Source organism: Archocentrus centrarchus, chromosome 9 (genome assembly GCF_007364275.1).
Source record: "Archocentrus centrarchus isolate MPI-CPG fArcCen1 chromosome 9, fArcCen1, whole genome shotgun sequence".
NCBI classification, from domain to species: Eukaryota; Metazoa; Chordata; class Actinopteri; order Cichliformes; family Cichlidae; genus Archocentrus; species Archocentrus centrarchus.
In genome coordinates, this window is record NC_044354.1 from 5306011 (window position 1) to 5332901 (window position 26891).

Genomic DNA, 26891 nt, shown 5'->3' on the forward strand with positions numbered 1-26891 from the left:
GAAATAAAGTATCTCCTGTCAGAAGGCTATGATTAGCTAAACAATATTTAAAAAAAAAAAAAAAAAAGCAATAACAGAGTATGCGTCTGTGCATGTGTATTTGCTTTGTCCTTTTACCCCCAAGAAACTCAAACAACACAAAATACTTTTTTTTTAAATTTATTAAAAAAAATAAATAAACTGAAAGGATAAATTAGAATAATTTACCTATTATTACAATATTACAATAAATATATACGTTCATTAATTCTTATTCTTTCAACAGGAGAATAAAGCAATCATTATAAAAATATTTAATATAAAGTTTGGTAGAGCTTGCCCTTTCCTTGTTGATTTCCTCTCATAACAGTCAAGTACTTTCACATAAATAATATCAAAATGAAATGTTGTCTCATTGCTTTTTCAAACATCATCTTCTTCGCTTCGTAGACTTGCAGATTATCCAGTGCTGTGAAATGGTGGAGGATGAGGAGGAGTGAGTTGCAGAGGTCACACTGGGGTCTCAGAAGGTACAGATTTTATTGGCAGTGGTGATTTTCTACACCTGAAAACAAAAACACAGAAAACATCAGAAATCTTGACTGCCACCGTCCCTACATACGTTATGACGCTGTGAAAACCTGTTGATATTCACCTTTTCCAGGCCAGGAAGTAAACCGCAATGGCCAGGAATATGATGAGTATGAATATCCCCAAAATGATGCCAATCACTTGCTCCACATCAGGCAAACCACGACTGGGTTCGACAAACATGCAACGCGGCCCGCTGTACGAGTGTTCGCAGCTGCAGAGCAAAAAAATATGAGAGTGTGCTCAGGAGAAGAATTTTATTCTGATTATTACTAACTTAATCCACAGTGGACACAGTGATACTTTAGAACTTACATGCAAGAAGGTTTGTCACTGTCTTGGGGATACATGCACCTGCCACCGTTGGCACAGTAAGTATCGTGTTTGCTTTCACATGGTCTGTGTAAAGGTAGGACTACAGGTGTCTCCATGCTACCTGCAGAGAGCAAGAATAACATTATAAATCAAAATCCCACAAATAGACTTAAATAACAGCTTTAATTATTCATTCTTATTAGCTTGAGTGGCACAATTTGGGCCTCGTAGAGACCGGTCTCCTGCAACTAGACTTTGGTTTCAAGACAGACCTTAAATCTTGTGCACACAAGATGACAAGCATGTATCATGATATTTGGGGACATTTTGGGGTTCTGTAGATTTCATTTATGTCGAGGCTAAAACACTGTAACGCTGTATTTCTTCAGGTGGTACAAAACTCAAGACACTCACTTCTGTTGAGCTGAGGGATCAGAGATGAGTTTGAGAGAGGAGTTTCTGGGGTCTGGAGGTTGTCAGTCAGCACCGCGGATCGTCCTCCTGCAGCCAAGAGCAGCAGCACTGCCACTGCTGACAGGAGGGCTGTTAAACAAAAAGAGGAAAAATAGAAACAATCATTTATTTTTACTCTGTGGAGCAAAGCAGTTTTTCAGTTTTCTGAACAAGCTTTGTCATTTACTGCAATCGAGTTCCATAACAAAAGAGTCCCTCTTCTAATTTTACCCATTTCATGGTTAGCACCACAGAATGAGCGGGAAAACTTACGCTTCTCCGGGCATGTCCGTCTTTGTTCAAACATCCTGTCCTTTGGTGATGTGGTGTTTTCAGCTCCTTCTGCCTGCACGGTGTGATCAGCAGGCTTGTGCTGAGCTTATTTATACGGTTCCCCAAATTTTCACAGCCAATCAAAGCACTGAATATTTTTCTCTTTTTTTTTTTGGAAAAATGAAAAGCATTTCCTTCTGAAACTCCATTTGCATCAGTTCCTTTCATTCACAGGCATGCAGAGACAGAGCATAATGATGACGGGGGCACGAGATTACCCGCAGGCAAACCCTTTCTTTTTCATAGGAAGCCGCATAAGCACTTTGGCTGAGTTTCACTCAGATACAGTCCAGTGCATTTTGAGAGGTTGCTTCACAGGTGTTGGGAAATCCTCTCTTTTTTTCAGTGAGGTGATTACAATAGATGTCGTTTATATTTTGGTTTATTGTTTCTTTTTTGTTTTGTTTTGTTTGTTTGGTTGGTTGGTTTTTTGGGGGTGGGGGGGGCTTCTTTACATTTCACAGGTAAAGACGGATTAGGATTAGTTGTAATTACTACTTTTACCACAAATTGTGATAATTCACAAAGCTTTATAGATACACTCTTTAGTTGTGTGTCTGTTTCTTTTTTGTTTGTTTGTTTGTTTTGTTTTGTTTCATCTGGTTCATTTCACAAAAGAGACTCCAATCCAAGGTTCCACGAGATGAAACATCAAGCATTAAAAGCTCTGCCAAATCAAAAATGAGCATCCACCTGCTGTGGTGACCCCTTGCGAATAATGGAGTCTCCCAAAGCCTCAAGGAGGTCCACAGCAAATGAACCTCTATGCATAAGACTGTGCTCAGACTTTTTTGACATTTGCTGCAATGCAACATCATGTAGTGTGTTGCCAAATAAAATCCATGTCAACACTAACTCTTGTAGGATTACTTTGTAAAGTAAAAACTTGAGAGTTGAACAAGACTTTAAAAACAATATGTTATTAAAACTAAAGTTCCTGGATTGTGTTTTACACATTCTCTAGTTTGCATTGTATAGCTCTACTAAAAGGATAACTAAGAGAAGCTCTTACATTAAGCAAATAATATAACAATTTGCTGAAACTACTGAAACTGGGTTAAGAACTGGGAAATACTTTATTAAAAGCTCGAAAGATAGTGATGAGCCATAGTGAGGAATAAATGTGGTTCATGGCTGTGTTTTGACCTAGAATTCAAACATTGGGTGATTTTTTTTTTTTTTACCCAAGTGACTGCAAGAGTGTTACAAAACTCTAGGGTTAACAGGGAAAGGAAGACATTTCCACAAACCCAGTTGGCACCAATCAGCTGTGTAGCCTTATTAGTGACGCTAAAGGAAATGGACACATCAGGGTAAGAAGAGGCAGGATAGAAGCAATGCATCCATCATGCCTAAGGTCTACGGTACACTCTTAACCCAAATTAATTGAGTTTACTAGAAAATCACGTGGAAACTTGTTGCCTTAAATCATTTAAGTTTTTACGCAAAGATGAAACTAATCATGTTTAGTGGTCTTTACTAAAATTGACTAGCTCATATAAATTTCTTCATATTTCTGTGAGCTAATCAATTTTAGTAAATACTACTAAACATGTTTGATACATTGTACTAAGGTTCTAAGTTAGCACAACTAAAGATGTTTAGTTTCATCTTTGCGTAAAACAAGAATGGTTTAAGGCAATGGGTTTCCATGCGATTTTCTAGTAAAGTCAACTAATTTGGGTTAAGAGTGAACTGTATAAAATTACTGTTTTAAGCTAAACTTACATGTAAAGCAAATAACCAATTTAACATTTAAAGCTAATTATATTTTGTTAATTGGACTAGGTCTTACATAGCATTTTTCTACTCTGACTGAGCACTCCACTCCATACTCCAACGCTTGAACCCACAGTTCAACGCTTGAACTTAGGGTTCAGTATCTTGTCCAACGATACAACCTTCCGATTGGTGGGTGACTTGCTCTACCTCCTGAGCTACAGCCACCCCAAGGTGTGCATCCATCCATTCACTTCCTTATCCTGTCCAGGGTCGAGGGGGTGGGGGGGGCTGGAGCCTATCCCAGTTGACATAGGGCAAGAGGCAGGGTACACCCTGTACAGGTCACCAGCCTGTCGCACGGCCAACACATTCACACCTATGGCCAATTTAGATTTTCCAATTAACCTAACGTAAGTAAGTGCATGTCTTTAGACTGTGGGAGGAAACTGGAGTACCTGGAGAAAGGCCACGCAGAGAACATGCAAACTCCACAGAGAGAGAGAGAGAGAGAGGGAGGGAGGGGCCTCGGCCAAGGTGGAATCGAACCCAGGCCTTCCAGATGGTATTCTAACTGTGCTAACAACCACACCACCGTGCTGCCCCACCCTGAGGTGTGTTGTCGTTAATATGAGTAACAACATTTCCTCTGGTTAATTATCCTTTTGATGTTCAAGTTGTATTGAATGCAACACGTGGTTGGACAAGTGGCTAGCCATTGATGTGACTTATAACATTGTAAACTGAACATTACAAACTTTCTTAAGAAATAAGAAATAAGCAGAGCTGTTGAATTGAGCTGCATTAGATAATGCAGATTACCAGTCTAGAGCTGGTGAACTTGCCGGTGTGCTTGTTGCAGCAGGACTGAGTTTGAATATGCCCCACCGCTTCACTTCAAAAACATGGTATCTTTAGCAATCTCTGCTTAACAAGTTCATTACACTCTATATTTTAGTAGAAAAGTACAGTTAACTGATTTGATTTAGTAATGGAACAACATTTTTACCAAACATGAAAGAATAAGTAATGATTACTAAAAAGTTTAATTACAATTAATATCGGGGTTAAGAGTATAAAAGCCGGTATGAACTGGGTTGGCTTCAGTTGGTCTAGGTTAAGGTTCAGCAATGACATTTGTCCCAGTAATTTATTTATTGATGGCATGGGCACATTCCAAGATAAGGTAATACCACTTTGTTGGGCTCAAATTGTGAAAGAGTGGTTCAGGGAGCATGAGACATCATTATCACACATGAACCTTAACCCCATTAAGAATCTTTGGGTTGTACTGGAGAGAAGTCTGCACAGTTGTCCAATGATCCCATCATCAGTACAAGATCCCGGTGAAAAATGAATACAACATTGCATAAGCTTATAGGATCTATGCAACAGCTTAGACAGTATGCCGTGATCAACGATAAAGGTGGTCCAGTGAAATATTAGAATGTATTTTTTTGGTCAGGTAATGTATGTACGGTTCTGTGAAAAAGTATTTGTCCCTTTCCTGATGTCTTAGATTTCCGCATATTTGTCACACTTAAATGTTTCAGGTCATCAAACAAGTTTTAATATTAGATAAAGATGAAGGAAAGAAAATATGCAAACCTGCCCGGCTCTGTGTGAAAAACTAATTACTAAACCCAATACCTGGTTGCGCAACCCTTGGCAGCCGAAACTGTGATCAAGCGTTTGTGATAACTGGCAAAGAGTCTTTCGGGTCACTGTGGAGGAATTTTGGGCCACTCTTCTTTGCAGAAGCTTTTCATTCAGGTGGGTTTTCAAGCATGAACGGCCTGTTTATGGCCATGCCAAAGCATCTCAATCAGATTTAAGTCCAGACTGATGAGGCAACTCCAAAAGCTTCGTTTTGGGGCTTTTTTTTTGCTTTGTTTTGTTTTGTTTTGTTTTGTTTTGTTTTGTTTTGGCTTTTTTTTGGGGGGGGGGGTCCACTTCTGAATGACCATGAGCCATTCAGAAGTAGATGTGCTGGTGTGTCTCAGACCCAGTGTGTGCTTAAGCTTCAGGGCATGAATTAATGGCCATTAATTCTCCTTCAGGATTTTCTGGTAGAGAGCAGAATTCGTGGTTCCGTCAATTATTTCTGTGTATATTTGTCATACCCAGGACACACTTGGAAAAGAGATTTTAATCTCAATGTTTTTTTCTTCCTGGTTAAATAAAGGTAAAATTTAAACATTTTTTTAAAAATTCATCGTTCATGTCTTGAAAGCAAAGCAGCCCCATAGCATTGCACTACCATCACCACATTTGACAGTTGGATGATGATGTTCTTTTTAAGAAACACTGATAGTTTTATGCAGATGTAACAGGACTCACACCTTCCTAAAAGTTAAACTTTTGTCTTGTCAGTCCACAGAATGTTTTCCCAAAGGTTTCGGGGACCATCAGGATATTTTTTTTGGCAAATGTGAGATGAGCCTTTGTGTTCTTTTTGGTCAGCAGTGATTTTCACCTTGAAACTCTCCCATGATCCCAAGCCTCTTTTCTTATTGTTAAATCATGACCTCTGACTTTAAATGAGATAATGGAGGCCTGCAGTTCCTTGGATGTTCCTCTGGGTTCTTTTGTGACACACAAAATGCCTGTGTCTCAGGCATTTATTTTATATTATGGCATGATGTGTAGCTTTTTGAGATCTTTTAGCCTACTTCACTTTGTCAGGAAAAGGGCAAATACTTTTTCACAGCACTGTATATCACCCCTGTGATGGACTGACTTGTCCTGGATGTCCTACCTCTAGCCTTAAGACAGCAGAGCCAGGCTCCAGTGCCGGCATTAAAGAAATAGATGGGGAGACAGAAATCTATAGAACTACTCAAATTATTATGACCATCAAAAGATGAAACAACTTTAGGGAATATCCTCACAGGTTACGTTCCTGCTTTCAGAACTCTCCTCATTTTGGGTACGAGGTATTGAGGAAGATGCAATAATCAGCTTCTCTGCACTTCATGAAAAGTTGTCTGTAAGACCAGGAGTCAGCAGCCTAATTAAGGTCCATAACTTACTTAAGCAGCTGTAAGACTTTATAACCATCACTGCTCCCAACAAAAACCACAATAACCTACACAATGTAGGATAATATATAATATACTGTAAATAGTCCGGCCTGTTAAGGTTCAACACACAGGCACATCATGTACATTGTATATAGTGTTATTATTAGTAGTATTAAGGTTAATCTTGTTTGTTGATTTTATATATATTCTTTTCTTAATAGTGTGAATTATTATATTTTTATTTATATTTATAATAACTGCGGCTGCTGTTACACCCAAATTTCCCCTCTGTGGGACAATAAAGGCTGTTTCTTCTTCTTCTTCTTATGATCATGGTGAACTTTGCAGCATGCTTATATCTTTCACTCTGCACTCAAATGCACAGCAAAACATAAATGGAAATCACACACACACAAAAAAAACAGTTTTGGCACTGAATCATTTTTTATTATTTCATTATGCTCAAAATGAACCAAACTGACATCAGTAGAAAAAATATGAATATAAATTCTTAAAAAGTGAAATCTGAAATAAATAACTTAATAAATAATATAAACGCAGTACATATCAAGTAGATTTCCCAGCAGGTGTGGAGTCTTGAGCTCACAGATGTTTAAATAAAAGTTTGTTAGATGTTTGGCAAGTGGTGTGTTTGTGCGTGTGCCTGGATATATGTATGCATCTGTGTCTGCACATCTGTATGACGTCTGTCCTGCAAAGCCTTTATTAAAATAAATGGCTTTATGCGTGTGTGTGTGTGTGTGTGTGTGTGTGTGTGTGTGTGTGTGTGTGTGTGTGTGTGTGTGTGTGTGTGTGTGTGTGTGTGTGTGTGTGTGTGTGCTTTTAATGCATCAGCGCATTTCTGGCAGCAGTCACAGTGTTCTTCATCAGCATGGCAACAGTCATTGGACCCACCCCTCCGGGAACAGGTGTGATGAAACCTGCTCTCTCCTTCACTCCTACAACATGCCACAACAAATGACTTGGAGTCTGTTTTTCTTGGGAAAAAAAACTAAGTAGATAGGTATAAATTGGTTACAAAATGTCAGCAGTAAAAAAGAAATTGTTACGCAGTCAACTTTTTGATGATTTACCCTCAAAGTCCACATCACCGATGAGCCGGAGTTTCCCCGTTTTTGGGTCCTTGATGCGATTTATGCCCACGTCAATGACTGCTGCACCTTCTTTTACCATGTCTGCAGTGATCAGCCCAGGAACGCCTAGGACATGGTGACAAAAAATAACTATACTAAATAACTGTGCTCATTCAGTCCTTCTGGTGTTGTTGAGCTGCTCAGTGCATTCATGCAACAGATGGTTGATCTGACCATTTCTAAAGTTTTTGCTGTTTCTCTAAAAGGTTTATTTGGGTTTTGATGGCCTCCCTCATTTGCACTAACATCACTTTGCGCCTCATATTTAAAATTGCATTCAAATGAAAAACTATAACATACAAATTAAATGCTTTGAATGAACTTCAGATATTATGTCTGCTTCATTTGTCACAAAACAGCAAGGGAGCAGGCCTCACCTGGCCATGAAAATGGGGGACTGTGTATAAAAATGAGTGTAATTCTTTAACAATTCATGCAGTTTTGTTGTGCAACCTCTTGAATTAAAGCTCAAAGTCTGCACTTCAAACATATAGTGATTGCTTGATTTATACTGTGGCTGTATGCAGAGGCAAAACTATAAAAACTGTGTCTTTGTGCCAGTAATCATGGAGGGCACTGTATGTTTAAACTTTTTAAAGTTACTTTTCAAATTGGACACTTTGCCCAGCTGTTTTTCATGAGAACAGACAATTACAAACACCAGTGAAGCTAGAAAAATTATCAAATTGAAAAACAAATGTAAACATTGGAAGTGGTAAAATTGATGGCAGATCATTTTCACATATCGTGGGATTGCCCACCCAGTCACCCAAAAAAATTAGGAACATCTTTGGCATTGAAGTTGAGCGCTCTTAAACCTGAATGTAAAAATAACAGACACAAATGTTCTGCAGCATCTGTCCAATTTATCATATCATATTTGAAAAACAATCAATTTGAACTCCTCAGACACCACTTAGAGTACAGCTAATCAACAATGGACCCAAAACGCAGACGGATAACAATTAAATAACAGGTTTATCTTGTTAAACTAGAACTGTAAACTTCCATGGCAGCATGAAACTAAACTAAATGCCAAGCCCACTAACTGCAATTACTACAGATTACACAGCCAGTTAATCCGTCAGCATATATTTGGCTTTCAACAGAACCGAAACGCGTGCCGGTTCCCAAAAGGCATGAAGATAGATGGAATCCACAGCGTAAATGCAGCTTCTACATCCCAACCTAAACCAAACAGTTGCATGAAAAGAAATTCAGGTGTGAGTCATCAGGAAATAGACCATTTATGACAAGCAGAGTAAGACATGGCACCCTTTTGTGTTACTTAATATTACAGCCGTGCACTGATTGATGGTTGCACATTCCAGCAGCCACAAAGCACTATTGTTCTTCCTGAAAGGTGCAAACAGAGACTACAAATGGGCCAGAGAAACAGGCAAATACACAGAAATGTCAGCTTCTAGATTCCAAGAAGATCAGTTCAAGTAAGGGCTGGTGAGCACTTTTCATAATTCCACCTCTTTTTTTTTTTTTGCAGTATTAGCCCACGTAATTCTAAGTAGGCCAGTTCCAACTTATGAAAAGTAATCTGGCACTGACGTAAAGGAGTGTACACTGGAGGATAGAACCGCTGTTACACCTTTCTATACCGAACCCCAAGTTGCTCTCTGATGCAGTTGTCAGAGTATGAATGTGAGTGACATAGAAAGCGCTTAGCCATAGACAAAAGTGCTTATATGATTGGGTCAATGAGGCATGGTGTATAAAGCGCATTGAGTCCTCAAAGTAGAGTAGAAAAGTGCTATATAAGAACCAGTCCATTTACCATTCACACACACTCACACTCCAATTAATGCATTGGGAGCAACTCAAGGTTCAGTATCTTGCCCAAGAATACTTTGGCATCTCTGGAGCTTGAAAAAGGCGACTGGACTTCTTTTTGTTTCTTGAAGACGTTTCACCTCTCATCCGAAAGGCTTCTTCAGTTCTCAACCAAATGGTGGAGAGACCCAGGTATTTAAACCCCTGTGGGCGTAGTCCCCTGGAGGTGGTTATGACCCTCTATTGATCATGTGCTTGAACACATGTGCCCAGGTGTGAAGGGGGCGTGGGTCATATTTAATCAGTGGTTTCAGTTGAAACCAATTTAGGACTCCGCTCCATTGTTTCCTGTGGCCTATTGAGGTCACTGGAACAAAGGTGTGAATGGGGGTTGAGACGTCTGGGAAGGGAGCTCAGGACAGCACTGTAAGCGGGGGAAAGTTGGTGACGTAATCCACCTCCTCTGTTCAATGATGGTTGTTCACAGTGGACATAGATGGCTTCTTTCACTCCTCTTTCAAACCATCTGTTTTCCCTGTCCAAAATGTGGACATTGGCATCCTCAAAAGAGTGCCCTTTTTCCTTCAGATGCAGATGTACTGCTGAATCTTGTCCTGTCGAGGTGGCTCTTCTATGTTGTGCCATTCGTTTGTGAAGAGGCTGTTTGGTTTCACCAATGTAGAGGTCCGAGCATTCTTCACTGCACTGAACAGCATACACTACATCGCTGATCTTGTGTTTGGCGGGTTTGTCCTTGGGATGAACCAGTTTTTGTCTTAGGGTGTGACTTGGTTTGAAGTATACTGAGATGTCATGCTTGGAGAAAATTCTTCTGAGTTTCTCTGACAAGCCTGACACATATGGGATGACAATGTTGTTCCTCTTGTCCTTCCCATTCTCTGTAGTTTGTGTTTGGCCTTCATTCCTGTGCATCTTAGCTGATTTGATGAAGGCCCAGTTGGGGTAACCGCATGTTTTGAGGGCTTTCTTAATGTGTGTGTGTTCCTTATGCTTCCCTTCTGCCTTAGAGGGAACACTTTCCGCACGGTGTTGTAGGGTCCTGATCACCCCAAGTTTGTGTTCCAGAGGGTGGTGGGAGTCAAAGAGGAGATACTGGTCTGTGTGTGTGGGCTTCCGGTAAACTTCAATGTTGAGGCTTCCATCTTCCTCGATAAGCACCGCACAGTCCAGGAATGGTAACTTGTTATCTCTGGTGTCCTCCCTGGTAAAACGTATGTATTTATCCACTGAGTTAATGTGACGAGTGAAGGCTTCTACTTCTTGGGTTTTGATTTTGACCCAGGTGTCATCTACATATCTGTACCAGTGGCTAGGTGCCTTCCCTTTGAAAGAACCAAGAGCTTTACTTTCCACTTCCTCCATGTAAAGGTTGGCTACAATGGGAGACACTGGGGAACCCATGGCACATCCATGCTTCTGTCTGTAGAATCCATCATTGTATTTAAAATATGTTGTGGTAAGGCAGAGATCTAAAAGTGCACAAATCTGATCTGGGGTGAAGCTGGTTCTGTTCAGTAAGGAATCGTCTTCCTGTAGTCGTCTTCTGACGGTCTCCACTGCCTCAGTTGTAGGTATGCAAGTGAAAAGTGAAACCACATCAAAGGACACCATGGACTCCAATTTGTTCATGTAAATGGGAGTCTTCTTCACACACTAAGGTTAATTATGGAGTTCCACAGGGTTCTGTGCTAGGACCAATTTTATTTACATTATACATGCTTCCCTTAGGCAGTATTATTAGAAAGCACTGCATCAATTTTCATTGTTATGCAGATGATACTCAGCTTTACCTATCAATGAAGCCAGATGACACACATCAATTAGTTAAACTGCAGGAATGTCTTAAAGACATTAAGGCCTGGATGACCTCTAATTTCCTGCTTCTAAATTCAGATAAAACTGAAATTCTTGTTCTCGGCCCCACAAATCTTAGAAACATGGTGTCTAACCAGATACTTACTCTGGATGGCATTACTTTGGCCTCCAGTAACACTGTGAGAAATCTTGGAGTCATTTTTGACCAGGATATGTCCTTCAATGCACATATTAAACAAATATGTAGGACCGCTTTTTTGCATTTGCGCAATATTTCTAAAATTAGAAACATCCTTTCTCAGAGTGATGCTGAAAAGCTCATTCATGCATTTATTACTTCTAGGCTGGATTATTGTAATTCATTATTATCAGGCTGTCCTAAAAGCTCCCTGAAAAGCCTTCAGCTGATCCAAAATGCTGCAGCTAGAGTACTGACAGGGACTAGAAAGAGAGAGCAGATTTCTCCCATATTGGCTTCTCTTCATTGGCTCCCTGTTAAATCTAGAATAGAATTTAAAATCCTTCTCCTCACATACAAGGTCTTGAATAATCAGGCACCATCTTATCTCAAAGACCTCATAGTACCATATCACCCCAACAGAGCACTTCGCTCTCAGACTGCTGGCTTACTTGTGGTTCCTAGGATACTTAAGAGTAGAATGGGAGGCAGAGCCTTCAGCTTTCAGGCCCCTCTTCTGTGGAACCAGCTTCCAGCTTGGATTCAGGAGACAGACACCCTCTCTATTTTTAAGATTAGGCTTAAAACTTTCCTTTATGATAAAGCTTATAGTTAGGGCTGGATCAGGTGACCCTGAACCATCCCTTAGTTATGCTGCTATAGGCCTAGTCTGCTGGGGGGTTCACATAATGCACTGTTTCTTCTCATTCACCTTATTTACTTTGTTTATACTCCACTCTGCATTTAATCATTAATTGATATTAATCTCTGGCTCTCTTCCACAGCATGTCTTTCTCTCCCCTCAGCCCAACCGGTCACGGCAGATGACTGCCCCTCCCTGAGCCTGGTTCTGCTGGAGGTTTCTTCCTGTTAAAAGGGAGTTTTTCCTTTCCACTGTCGCCAAGTGCTTGCTCATAGGGGGTCGTTTTGACTGTTGGGTTTTCTCTGTATTATTGTAGGGTCTTTACCCACAATACAAAGCGCCTTGAGGCGACAGTTTGTTGTGATTTGGTGCTATATAAATAAAATTGAATTGAATTGAATTGAATTGAATGATTCAGCAGCTCGTAGAACCACCTTCTGTAGCAATAATGTGAAGCAGTTATTTCTGATTGACTTTATCAGATTCCCACATTATTGTGGAGGAATTTTGGCCCACTCTTCTTTATGACTTTGCTTTAGTTAATTGAGGCTTGCAGGCATTAATTTATACATACAGTAGCTCTCTAAAGGTCCCGCCACAGCATCCCAATCAGGTTGAGGTCTGGACTTTGGCCGGGCCATTGCAACATCTTGATTCTTTTCTTTTTCAGTCAGTTGTAGATTTGCTGCTGTGCTTGAAATCACTGTCTTCTTGTAAGACCCAGTTTGGGCTGAACCATAGCTGTCAGACAGATGGCCTGACACTCTAGGATACTTTGGAGTTCATGGTCGATGCAATGTACACAATGTAAGGTGCCCGGGTCCTGTTGTAAAACAAGCCCAGAATTGCCAGCCCTGAGGTTTTGTGCTGATTGGGTTTTCTCAAATGTTGGTGCTGTGCATTACAGCCAAACGCCTCCTCTTTGGTCTCATCTGCCCAAAGAACTTTGCTCCAGAAGATCCAAATTTGCAAACTTAAGCTGTGCTGACATGTTTATTTTAGAGAGAAAAGGATTTCAACTGACAGCACTTCCAAGCAACTCATACTTGTTCAGTCTTTTTCTAATTGTACTGTCATAAACTTTAACATTTAACAAGCTAACTGAGACCTGTAGAGTCTGAGCATTTTCTTATACCATTGCATGGTCTGATCTTGGGGGGAATTTAATGGGACATGTGTTATCACACACCTAAGTTCTGCTTCTCTAGAAGCCACACCTGCTGCTGATCAGTTAATCAAGTGCATTTGACAATCAGCACCCATCATATTGCATATTATCGATCCACTTCTTTGCAGTGTATTGGGTATATTTTTAATGATCAAAATAATCACACAACTTGAAGAGAATAATGCTTGATACAAACTACAAATGAGTTGACCAGTGACGTCATCCGTCAGCCAAATAAAGAAATAAATAACCATTAATCAGTGTGGGTTGAAATAACAGGCAGTAATGTATGGCAGCATTACTTTTGTGAATAATGTCACAAAAAGCGAGGGATGTCATGCATTCATGATGCAGGACGACCCAAACTGCGTGCCTGAACTGGTTTGCGTGCGTCATTTCAATCATTCAAAAGACTTTTTCTTTCTTCAGTATGACATGTGTCACTTTGGTAGTTACATCTTCAGTTGTGAAAAAACAGACAGATGTGATCCAGTTACCTGCAGCTGCAATAATGATGTCAGCCAGGCTGGTTAGCTCTTTCAGACGTTCTCTTGGAGTACATCTGTGGGCAATGGTCACCGTGGCATCACCTAAGCGGAAAAAGGATATTTTGAGGTTTCTATACCAATTATATTTTTTTAAATACAGAAGTCAATTTCTCACTTCTATAGTATCTTGCCTTGCACATGTTTTTTTTTTTAGCTTTACACTGATCTTTTATGGTTATGTTGGTTTATGGTTATGGATCTCAGTCTCTGAGATTTTATTGAGAGATGAAATTAGTAAAGAATTACAAAAGTCCAGCCTATTAAATTTTTTAGTACTATCAGGCTGTCCTAAAAGCTCCCTGAAAAGCCTTCAGTTGATCCAAAATGCTGCAGCTAGAGTACTGACAGGGACTAGAAAGAGAGAGCAGATTTCTCCCATATTGGCTTCTCTTCATTGGCTCCCTGTTAAATCCAGAATACAATTTAAAATTCTTCTTCCTACATACAACATCTTGAATAATCAGGCCCCATCTTATCTCAAAGACCTCATAGTCCCATATCACCCCAATAGAGCACTTCGCTCTCAGACTGCTGGCTTACTTGTGGTTCCTAGGATACTTAAGAGTAGAATGGGAGGCAGAGCCTTCAGCTTTCAGGCCCCTCTTCTGTGGAACCAGCTCCCAGCTTGGATTCAGGAGACAGACACCCTCTCTATTTTTAAGATTAGGCTTTAAACTTTCCTTTTTGATCAAGCTTATAGTTAGGGCTGGATCAGGTGACCCTGAAACCTCCCTTAGTTATGCTGCTATAGGCCTAGACTGCTGGGGGGTTCCCATAATGCTCTGAGTGTTTCTTTTCATTCACCTCTTTTTACTCTGTTTATATCCCACTCTGCATTTAATCATTAGTTATTGTCAATCTCTGGCTCTCTTCCACAGCATGTCTTTTGTCCTGTCTCCCTCCCCTCACCCCCAACCGGTTGGGGCAGATGACTGCCCCTCCCTGAGCCTGGTTCTGCTGGAGGTTTCTTCCTGTTAAAAGGGAGTTTTTCCAGCTTGCTCATAGGGGGTCGTTTTGATTGTTGGATTTTCTCTGTAATTATTGTAGGGTATTTACCTTACAATATAAAGCACCTTGAGGTGACTGTTGGGATTTGGTGCTATATAAATAATGAATTGAATTGAATTGAATTGAATTGAATTGAATTGAATTGAATTGAATTGAATTGAATTGAATTGAATTGAATTGACTTCTATCACCAACTAGATACAATGCAGATGAATAAAATGTCGTAATTTTTTTTGCATAGGGCTTTAAAAAGCTATATATGAATAACTTACCAGAAACATGGTAATTTAAAAAAAAAGAAACATGGTAATTCAACCATGAAAGCTCTTCTTTTAGTACTTCTAAAAATGCTAGGTTATTCTGATTAGCGACAACATTCCTTTAAGCTTTCCTAGGGCTTTTTTTTTTTTCATTCACTGCTGTCTCCACATGTTTAAAGTGGCAGAAGCAAGAGGTTTTTTTTCATCAAGATTAGGGAATAGTAAAACTCTCCTGAACTTGTTGATGAATATGTCAAGTTATTGACCAATCTACCATTGTTCAGAAATTGTTAGGAGGTGCAGTTTAGGAGATGATAGTGCCTAATTGATGCCAACAATCAACAAATTTAGCGCAGGTCAAAACCTAACCTAATGAATGAAATTTAGGTTTTCCTATGGGAGTGAACTGTATTGATTCTGTTAAGCAGTTTTCATACATTTATGGTGTAAATATTCACTTCGTTCTGCTACATTACTGTAGTATCTGCTGTTCTCTTACAGCTCTACAAAAAAAAAAAAAACTGCCACAGTGGTGGGGAAGGGACACCCTAAGTCAGACATTACACAATGAGGAAATGCAACAACAAATGCGTGATAGTAACTTTAATCTCTGTTTAGGTGTGTCAGGGCATCTTGCAAAGTCATAAGTGAACTGGACCAGTATTGTAGGTGTAATCCAAGGAGGTATTCTGAGAAGATAAGAGGGAAGGAAAGGCAAGTCACAGCGCATCAAAAATGCATATCTTAGACCTGATGAAATGTGTGGAGCTGTATAACTCGTGTTGTGGGAAACAAATCAGTGTGTGTGCGTGTGTGCGTGCGCATATGAGCGATTAGTGATGCAGTGATATTTGCTATGTTTTCTGCTGTATGTTTGATATTGTCTAAAGAACAAGAAACCTTCTGTGTCACGTGTCGGTTTCATGTGTCTGGCATGTATGTGTTAATTCCAGTCTGCATATAATGGCTCAGAAGACCTGGAACTGGCTGCACCAGTTCACAAATTCAATCTTTTACACGTTGCCAAGTATCTATAAGAACAAGTTCTTACAGAGGTTACCTCTTACTAACTATTTATACCTTCTAACAGCACTGATGATTAATCAACTGACAAAACTTAGTAATAGATGACCCAGATACTAACAGAATACAGCATATGGTTAACTCCTGTAAATCTAAAAGATTCTTCACATAAAGAAAACACAATATACCTGGAATTAGTAAAGATTATGCCCATAACCTTTGACTAAATCAGGGATCCTCGCATCCAGGCCTCGAGAGCCAGTGTCCTACAGGTTTTAGATGTGTCCCTGAGCCAACACACCTGAATCAAATGGCTGAATTACCTCTTCAGTCTGCAGTCAAGTTCTCCAGCGTCCTGCTAATGACTTCTATATTTGACTCAGGTGTGTTGAAGCAGAGATACATCTAAAACCTGCAGGACACCGGCTCTCGAGGCCTGGACGCGAGGATCTCTGGACTAAATGAACAAAGAGCATCAATGGAGTTACAACTCATTCTTTATGAGACTTTATGAGCAGCACCTGCTGTAAAATACACACTTTCCCATGGATACAAAAATAATATAAAACGAAATATCGACACTTAAAAGAAATAAACCTTTTATCCTGTAAAACAGCATTTTCATGAAATGATACCTGTTTGTGTCTTTTTTACATAGTTGCATTGCTTGAACGTTGGCATAGATGTTTCCAAACAACTCGTTTGCGTAGCTAAAGTCTTTACTAGGATCATTTTCATGTTCTAATATAATGCAACGAAAGCTGAAAGTTGGTACTGCAAGAATTAAATAAAAGACTTTATGCTCAAATTTCAAATTAGTGCAATAAGTCATGTTTTCTTCTCTGCTGATTTGAAAACTTAAAAGTGGTTGTCAATTTGAGGCATGTGCTACACAAAATAGTTTAAAGCAATGGACTGGGTCTTTCAATTTCAAATAAAATATACAATATACATCAGTCCACAGACCAAACGTCCTCATGTGGATGAATAAAGAATGTCTTCTCCTTTTAGCAGTGATTGCAGGGACCACTGCAGTGTTTTGAGCTCTTAACTTGCCATGTAGCTGTGAGTTCTGTACACCTTTGTGTTGTTCTGACCTGTAATAATGCTGCACTTTGAAATCTTACACATATCTCGGTTGCTTCATCTGAACATGCAATACCTTTCCAAATCCAATCCCTTCTTCCTGCACCCTTATAAGGTGTTGATCTGTCTTCAATTACCAAAAGTCTCACCCTGTGATTTCCTTCACACTCCCTGTTTTTTTTTTTTTTCTTCCCCAGCAGGATGTACATCAGCTTTTTGTCTTTTTTTGTTTAATTAAAAAGGTGTGGAATCATTAAAGCTTTAATTTATTGGTCACATCCTGACAAAAGCTCAAACATCATATATCCTTCAGGGAAAGCCACGATGGTGAAATACCTAAATTCCTACAAAGAGCAGAACGCCAGTCATTTTACAATGCTGACTCACAACACAGATAAACCCACATGGACATGCACACACACACTTTCTTACCTCCAGGACGTTCGTGGTGGCGATCAGTGTGCAGCAACATTGCAATGGGCATCCCAACGTTTTTGGAGCGACCAGCGACCAGGACATTCTTTCCCACAGTCTCAATACCTGCACAAAGAAATGTTGCTAGATTCACTGTACTGTTCAACTGAGGGGAAAATTGAGTGACTAGTGACAGGCATGTTCCAATCCAATCCAACTTCATTTATATTTATATACTTTATTTATTTATAGCGCACTTTAAAAGACAACAAAGTTGAACAAAGGGCTTCCCAGATAAAAGACAGCAATACAACACAAAAAATAAACACATAAAAATAATAATAATTTAAAAGGATAAACTATAAAATGAGCACTAAATAAAAATATAAAAGCAGTTCCCATACTGATTCAAACTAACTAGAGACTGATATTCTGAAATGCCTTAGAGAAAAGGTATGTTTTTAAATGAGATTTAAAGACCTCTAGTGTTGGGCCAGCCTAACATAGAGGGGCAACCCATTCCATAGTTTGGGCGCGACCACAGAAAAAGCTCGGTCACCCCGGTGTTTCAGTCTCAACTTGGGGTGGACAGCCGACCTGAGGGACCTTTTCGGGGTGTATGTGTGTAAGAGGTCTGTTAGGTAAGTGGGGGCCAGGCCACTCAAAACTTTAAAAGCAAACAATAAAATTTTAAAATTAATTCTAAAATAGACAGGCAGCCAGTGTAGAGAAGCAAGAACAGGGGTGATGTGCTCACATTTACGTGTCCCTGTCAGTAGACGAGCAGCAGCATTCTGGACATTAAGTGCGACAGTGAAGCCTGGTCAATACCGACATAAAGTGCATTACAATAATCAAGACGGGTGGTCACAAATGCATGCAAAACCCTCTCTAAATCTCGAAGAGAAATAAGAGACATAATTTTGGAAAGTTGTCTCAGCTGAAAAAAACAATTTTTCACCACTGCGTTTATCTGCTTGTCCATTTTAAAAGCTGGTCACAACTGGCTATGTTAATAAAAAAAAAAAACCCTGTTTAACCATTGGTTGAAAAGAATTTTCAGAAGTGTGAAGTTAAAAGTATTTACCAGTAGCACAATATGTACTAATAAAAGAAATTCAAGAAGTGATAAGGAAGTAGATTCATAATACATTGATATCCTTCCAGAAGTCTCCAACATTTCAAAATATCTCAAAGACCGCAGCAATAAATCATCATCATGATGTCACAAAAGTTACAAGGAAAACATCCGAGGGACACTGGAGAGATAGAGATCTTCATGGCTCTCTTTTCTAACATAAATGGCATGCACAGTAGGCTGGCAAGGAAAAAAAGAAAAACACTACAAAGCAAAGAGAACATTAGGGCTCATCTGAATTTTTGCCATAACATACCCTGAAACCTTTCAGAGGAACATAAAGACTGAAGCTTTACATTTCTGTTATTGTATAACTTGGTTTCACAGGACTCTGCAATCCTGTGACTGTAGCAGCCATGTGCAGCTAATCAGCTGCATTTGATTAACTGTTCATCAGCAAGTGTGACCACGTCAATAAAAGCAGATGCTGACAATCCATTAAAAGCAGAAATTTTGGAAGTTTACTGGTCTGAAGCAAACCGGTGTGTGTTCATACAATGCCACAAAAGGAGAGGAGTTCCCCAGTATACCCCGAGGTCAGACCGTGCAATGCTCAAAATTGCAAAAGACACAAGAGCAACATCTCAGACTCTGCAGGCCTGAGTTAGAATGTGAAATGTTAAAATTCATGACAGTACAATTAGAAAAAGATTCTTTGTTTCAAAGAGTCAAGAGGAGAAAGCCTCTTCTCTGTGAATAAACCACAGGACTTCTGGAACAATGCCCTTTGGACAGATGAGACCAAAGTGGAGATAATGCACAGTGACTGCACTCAGCCCTGCAAAAACATTCTTCTTCATGACCACATGTATAACTCCTTAAGTTAAGAGGAACCATAACTTTTTTACACATGTGATTTTGGGTACTGGGTAACATTTTTGCTTCTGTGAATATAATTTTAGTTTTAAACTTGCATCTGCGTTCACGTGTGTTGCCATGGATAGGTAGGTACAAGATGTTAAAAGACGTTATTAATCCAGGCAGGCTTACTACGTAACTGTTTTGAGACTATTTTCACTTTAGGATCTCCAACCAACCTCAAATAATTCACTGTTATACATACTGCGCATAGTTTTCAAGTTCACAAAAGTTGCGTATTTACATAGCTGAGTATATGAAACATCCCAGCCATTCAGATAGACAAGCAGATTATGCTCCCAACACAATCTAAAAAGAGACGTCTGCTTCAACATTGAGTGGGAGAGTGGATTCCAAAAGTTCTGATAAGCTGATAGAATAGAGAAGCATAAAGGTCACAGTTGCTCCATATTGCTAACACCATCATAATCATGATGAACCAAACTACCTCAAAGGCAGCTAAAAAGACTTTTCTGTACTTCAAGTTACTTTCACATCTTTCAGGAAACTCTGGAACATTATAGTTTTAATTCATGTTACAATTAAAATATAAAAAAAAAAAAAAAAAAAAACATTTTATACTAATATATGTTTACTCAATGCAAAATGGCAGTTACCAGAAAATGTGTACCCTTTCTAGCGTATATGTGAGGTACAATCATACAGACGACATATTTTAGATGAAATGTGTCTGTGTAGGTTCTCAGTCATCCAGGTCACAGTAGGCTCTGGAGCTTGAAAAAGGGGCAACTGGACTTCTTTTTTGGTTCTTGAAATGTTTCATCTCTCAACAAAAAGGCTTCTTCAGATCCAGGTATTTAAACCCCAGTGGGCGTAGTCCCCTGGAGGTGGTTATGACCCACTATTGTTCATCTGCATCTTCCCGATCCAAAATGTGAACATTGGCATCCTCAAAACCTAGTCACACTCTGAGGCAAAAACTGGTTCATCCCAAGGACAAACCCCCCAAACACAAGATCAGCAACGTAGTGTCTGCTGTCCAGTGCAGTGAAGAGTGCTCGGACCTCTACATTGGAGAAACCAAACAGCCTCTTCACAAACGAATGGCACAGCATAGAAGAGCCACCTCGACAAGACGAGACTCAGCTGTACAAAGGTCAAAGGGCGCTCTTTTGAGGATGCCAATGTTCACATTTTGGACTGGGAAAACAGATAGTTTGAAAGAGGAGTAAAAGAAGCCATCTATGTCCATTGTGAACAGCCATCATTGAACAGAGGAGGTGGATTACGTCACCAACTTTTCCCCGCTAACAGTGCTGTCCTGAGCTCCCTCCCCAGGCGCCTCAAACCCCATTCACACCTTTGTTCAGGTGACCTCAAAAGGTCACTTAATACAATGGAGCAAAGTTCCAAATTGGTTTCACCTGAAACCACTGACTGCAGTGACCCACGCCTCCTTTCACACCTTGACGCATGTGATTATGCACATGAACAATAGTGGGTCACAACCACCTCCAGGGAACTACACCCACTGGGGTTTAAATACCTGGATCTCTCCACCTTTTGGTTTGAGAACTGAAGAAGCCTTTTGGATGAGAGATTTTAAATGGCAAAAAAAAAAATACTATATCAGGCACCAATAGCGGGCCTGGCATGCAAAGAAATTAACTTATAATTTCTTTGCATGCCAGGCATCAGAAGCTTCACAAAATTTACTTTCTGCAAAATTATATCAAGATATCAATGATGTATTTATAAACACACGATTCAGTTACATTTTAAGTCTTTACTGCCCTCTAGAGGATTACTGAGCTGCAGCTGCAAAAGTAAACAAGAGAGTGAAAGGCAAGTCACAATAACAGAAACAATAAAATACATAAAACCATGACACACAACATTACATAGAAATTAAGTTTTAAAACAAACTGCAAACAAACTGAGTAAATGTTTTGAAGAATACTGGGAGGCTTACCTGCTCGTTTGATGATCTCCCAGACAGCTGCAGGAGTGGCAGGTACCATGGATCTCTGGTCCAGGCACAGCTTACCGATATTCACAATATGGAAACCATCTACATCCTTCTCTGGAGCAATAGCGTTACATACTGCTCGCTCATTTATGTGTTCTAAAAAGAGAAGGGAGCGGAACATAAGCTCATTTATATCCTGTATATAACTGAACAAAGACTTGAAACAATGACCACATACATTCATGAGCCACTTTGTTAGGTACACCTGTTCAACTGCTTGTTAAGGCAAATATCTAATTAGCCAATCACGTGGCAGCAACTCGGTGCTGATCTGCTGAAGTTCAAACTGAGCAGAATGGGGAAAAAAGGTGATCTGAATGTGGCGTGGCTGTTGATGTCTGATCTACCAGAATTTTCCCACACACCCATCTCTAGGATTTACAGAGAAAAAGAAAAAATATCCAGTGAGTGGAAGTTCTCTGGGCAAAAATGCCTTGTTGATGTCAGAGGTCAGAGGAGAATGACCAGACTGAGTCGAGCTAATAGGAAGGGAACAGTAACTCAAATAATCACTCATTACAATCAAGGTAGGCAGAAGAGCATCTCTGAACGTGCATCATATTGAACCTTGAAGCAGACAGGCTACAGTAGCAGACGATCACACCAGGTCCTGTCAGATAAGAACAGGAAACTGAGACTAGAATTCACACAAGCTCACTGAAGCTGGAGGAGAAAAGGTTGGAAAAGCATCAGTCTCAATTTCTGCTGTGGCATTCAGATGGTAAGTACAGAATCTGGCATAAACAACATAAAAGCGTGACTCCATCCTGTCTCATATCAATGGTTCAAGCTTGTGGTGGTGTGATGGTGCAGGGGATATTTTCTTGGCACATTTTTGTCCCTTAGTATTAGCTGAGCATTGTTTAAACACCACAGCCTGCCTGAGTAATGCCGCTGACTATGTTTATCCCTTTATGACCACAGTGTACACATCTTCTGATGTCTGCTTCCAGCAGGATAACACGCCACGTCACAAAACTCAGACCAACTCAAACTGGTTTCTTGAACATGACAGTGAGTTAGTTCACTGTACTCAAATGGCCTCCAGTCACCAGAACGCAGTCCAATAGAGCACCTTTCAGATGGGAATGGGAGATCTATATCATGCACATGCAGCTGACAAATCTGAAGTAATATGCACTAAAGTCTTGTGCAAATGTTTCCAGTACCTTGTCAAATCTCTGCCACAAAGATTTAAGGCAGTTCCTAAGACAAAAGAGTTCAACCCATTATTAGCAAGGTATACCTAATAAAGTGGCTGGCAAGAGTATATATTCTGTATATATAAAACTTTACAAGTATAACATCTGTTAACTGCAGACACAGAATCAGCACAACTGTAGACCAGTTAACACGATGTCACGGAGGGTGCTTCTGGAGCCGTGGTGCCTTTGTTCACCTGGAAGTGGCAGCTGCACCAATAAGCCGCTGACCCTCCAGTCACGATTCATCTTGTCAATCAGCTCTAGCAGCTCCTCCTGAGACACTGAGCTGGGCCGCACCACTGTATCACTGGAAATACCTGGAGAGCACACCCATTTCATACAAACCATCAAGATGCAGTCGTGCGCTTTTGTATGATTATTTTAAACACACTTTGTTATATTTTTTGATTATTTTAAATTTACATTACTTTTGCTTTGACAAACATGTTTGTGCATTTTGATCTGTATATGCATGTATTCTTAAAAATATGTGCAGCATTAGTTATATTTATGCCATGTTGGCAGCACTGCACGAAAGATTTTATGAATAGTGTTTAAGAATGCATGCGCCGCTCGTATCTGACCCAGGATGCTGGCTGCGCGGGTCTTGTTCCTGACATAGGTGTGACTGGCTGGGTCATCCCCCACTAAGACCACACCTAGATGTGGTCTCATGTTGCCCTGAGCTACCAGCTCTTCCACATCACGTTGGATTTCTCTGTGGAGCTGACGAGCTAATTCTGTTCCCGAAATCACCACAGCAGCGTGCCTGGAGAGATTAAGGGAAAAGACATGAATAAATGCACCAATACGCTACATAAAAGATGAAAGATGAATTTAATAGAGACACATTTAACAGTGAACTTTTAAAAAAATAAACAGCTAGTTGACTGATATCAAAATAAGAAAAATTAGCCAGGTTTTCACCTATTTTTACACATTCTACAGACTACATGGCCAAATGATTACTTGGGAAAAGACAAAGCAGAATACTGAGGACCTAATTTGAATGGTGTAATACTGGTAACATTGTGCAAGCAACAGAAAATCCATACAGATTTCATTTACTTTTTCCAAGTTCTATATTAGTGTCACTCCTTACCCATGAATTACTCCTTTAGTTTTATTATGGATCAATCAATAAGCCACTTATTACTAATAAACTGTCTGGTCCATAATAAGTAAATAGTGAAACCCTGTGCTATATTTTTCTGTCACACCAGCATTATGGGTGCACTATTTCTAATGACAGAAATGTGTCCAGTATTGTAAGAAATGTTAAAATCACAGAGCAGGGATGTCATACATACGGCCCAGGGGCCAAAATCTGCCCATCAAAGGGTCCATTCGAGGGCCCGCTTAGCTTTGCAAGGAGTAAAAACTGCAAAGGAGAGCATACAATTTTCACAAAATATTGCAGCACAAAGCAGGTACATAAGAATGGATCATGTCTCAAGAGAGCTTGCCTCAACTGTCAGATGTCTGAATCATTGTTGGTTTTACATTCTTCCTACTGGCAAGGCCATTTGTCAAAAACTGTCCATGATCTCATGAGCAAAGCGTTTACCAAGGTCACAGAGAAAGGGAGATGAAGACAGTTTTCCCATAGACATCTATACAACTGGAAGTCTTTGTGCAACCAATTAAAAGTCAGGAGGTTTAAGGCACTTGTGTATTGGCATTGCTTTTCAGCCAAGAAGCTAGGTCATGTTTATACTGTCTATGCTTCTACCTACCAGGTGACAGACTTTTAAAACACAGTGAAATCAGATGGTACAAATACAAAAAGGAGGAAATGTGCAAAGACAGTGATGACTACAGCCATCAAAACGACACAGTGTAAACTGCTGTCTTGCGAATGCCTCAGCATACTGCCGAATGAACTGAGGAAGTGGCTGTGGAGATGGAGGTCTGGGCATCTCTGCGTACACTGCTGCCATTGCGACCCAGATAAGCAGCCAAGGATGGATGGATGGAGTACAAACTGCTCCAGATAAAGCTAGCATGACGCAGGTCTATGGCAAGTAAGGATTTCAGAGTCGTTTGGGGTGGAGATAATCCTTAAATAATAGTCAAACAGTTGCCAGTGAAAATCAAAGAATGTCTTTGATTCACTTGCTAAATTTAAAAGTGTGAATCACTAGGATAATGCACAAAGGTCAGATCAACTCAAACTGGTTTCTTGAACATGACATTGAGTTCACTGTACTCAAATGGCCTCCACAGTCAGCAGACCTCAGTCCAATAGAGCAACTTTGGGATGCAGTGGAATGAGAGATTTACTACATGCACATGCAGCTGACAAATCTGCAGCAAAAGCGTGATGCTATCATGTCAATATGGACCAAAGTCTCTGGAAAATGTTTTCAGTGCCTTGTTGAATCTGTGCCACAAAAGTTTAAAGCAGTTCTGAAGGCAAAAGGTGGTTCAAACCGGTACTGGCAAAGTATACTTAATAAAATGTTGTTAAGGTATTTGGCTTAGTTTTAAAGGACCACGACCATATATGAAAATATGCAGGATTATTGACTACATTATTTAGTCTTTTCCATATTTATTTTTAAGGATGCTACCCTGTTATCCCCACATCACCCCTAACTTGAAACACTGCACGGCCCTGCAGGGATTCAGGTGCCTGGCATCAAGGTGTAGGTGACAGCGCTCTCCATCCATCAGCTGCAGCCAACATTATAGAGTGTGTGTTGTGTTCATAAAGGCTGAGCTGCAGCCGGTGAGGCTGTGTGCGGGTTATGTAACTCTGACACGTTTGTTGACAAAACAGTCGTTTTAAATATTCTTGCAATTTGCACTGCAGCTAAAAACGCGCCCGCTTAACCTATCCTCTCTACCGTGAACGGTGAAACCTGCTGTCAATCACCACCCTCTGACACGTGACGTTACGCACGCCCTCGCCAGACCTGAGCGCCCTACGTAAAGTAATACCGTATATTAAAAGAAAATGCGGCGTTGTTTTAGACGTGGTGCATTTTACCTCGTCGCCGACTGGTGTAGATGTCTCCTTTGACTCTCGCATTTTCTGTGCATCCGCACTTTGGCCCGACAGCAGTGATGGTGTAACGTTAACGGGCTACAAATCCTGAAGGAGGAGCGTAGCGGTGAAATAGAGGCCGCCATGTTTGTGTGTGTGTGTGTGTGTGTGTGTGTCGTAGAGTGTGTGTGTTTGTACGTCGTGCGTGTGCGCGTGCACGAGAGGGGGCAGGGAAGCATGAAGACAATGATGAATGACACTCTGTGCATTATATACACTGCGCGTCTTTTGGCTTGTGAGGCAGAGGTTGCCTCTTTGTTATGTAAAATACCAGAGGGTGCATTCATGAAATGAGCTGCAGCTGTTATGGCAAAGAAGGCCCACAGTGACCAGATGAGGGGCAAAGAGTGTGGTTGTCTGGGATAATGTGGGACTTATGGTCTGAAATTTTAATATCTGACTTAAACACACACAGTGTATTTAAGTCAATTAAATATCTGGCATTAATTATAGGAAAATCTACAACTCCTTTATCTAATGCATTAACTGATCAAACTGCTGTCAACATTATTTGAGCTGCTGCTCTGCTAATCATCTTCCATTCTGTTGATCAGCACATTTCTTTTTTCAACCACAGGCTTCTGGTGAGAGTCAGATGCTGACATTTGTACAACTAAAGCCAGTCACAATGTGGGACATTGTCTCAACATGTGGGACAAGGATAAAGGGATAACAGTTCTGTAGAGTTCCACATAAAGTCCCTGGTCACTCTAGTAACTAGTACTGGGAAGTAACGAGATACAAATACTCAGGTACATTTATGCACTGATAAAGTGAAAACTAGCATTGTTTTTAACCTTGACATGTCTGTGACACGTTGGGATTTTCTGGATGGACATTCAAAATATGAAATAACTGAAAGGCCACAGGTTTGAGTTTGTGTCAGTGTCACTAGCCAAAATAGTGTTAAAGTAGTTAAACTTGCTTAGGGGATTTTTTTCTGATTATTTTGACTGTTAAATGAGGTCATCCCATCTTAGGTCTTTATGATAAATATCATGCTACCATCAGCACCTGGGAAGATTAGCATTTGTCCAAAAATCACAAAATCTTATGCTATAGCATCTGTAAAGCTCACTAATTAAGCCCCAGAAGTCCTTGCTCAGCTGATAATTAGACTGGATCAAAACCCCAT

General features: G+C 40.1%; 2 protein-coding genes across 2 annotated transcripts; both read right to left on the minus strand.

The window, feature by feature from the left end:
• Window positions 1–187: 187 nt before the first annotated feature.
• On the minus strand, window positions 188–1691 carry epgn (epithelial mitogen homolog (mouse)). Its single transcript, XM_030738331.1, has 5 exons — window positions 1612–1691; window positions 1300–1428; window positions 886–1006; window positions 635–784; window positions 188–544 (listed from the first exon to the last, which is right to left on the minus strand). Exons 1-5 carry the CDS (start codon window positions 1643–1645, stop codon window positions 490–492), a joined length of 489 nt encoding a protein of 162 aa, XP_030594191.1. The 5' UTR covers window positions 1646–1691; the 3' UTR covers window positions 188–489.
• A 5179-nt stretch (window positions 1692–6870) lies between these two features.
• Window positions 6871–25842, minus strand: mthfd2l (methylenetetrahydrofolate dehydrogenase (NADP+ dependent) 2 like). Its single transcript, XM_030737900.1, has 8 exons — window positions 25700–25842; window positions 23292–23476; window positions 22902–23024; window positions 21446–21598; window positions 17535–17642; window positions 13675–13767; window positions 7508–7633; window positions 6871–7372 (listed from the first exon to the last, which is right to left on the minus strand). The coding sequence occupies exons 1-8, from the start codon at window positions 25840–25842 to the stop codon at window positions 7257–7259; spliced, it is 1047 nt and encodes a 348-aa protein (XP_030593760.1). The 3' UTR covers window positions 6871–7256.
• Window positions 25843–26891: the final 1049 nt, after the last annotated feature.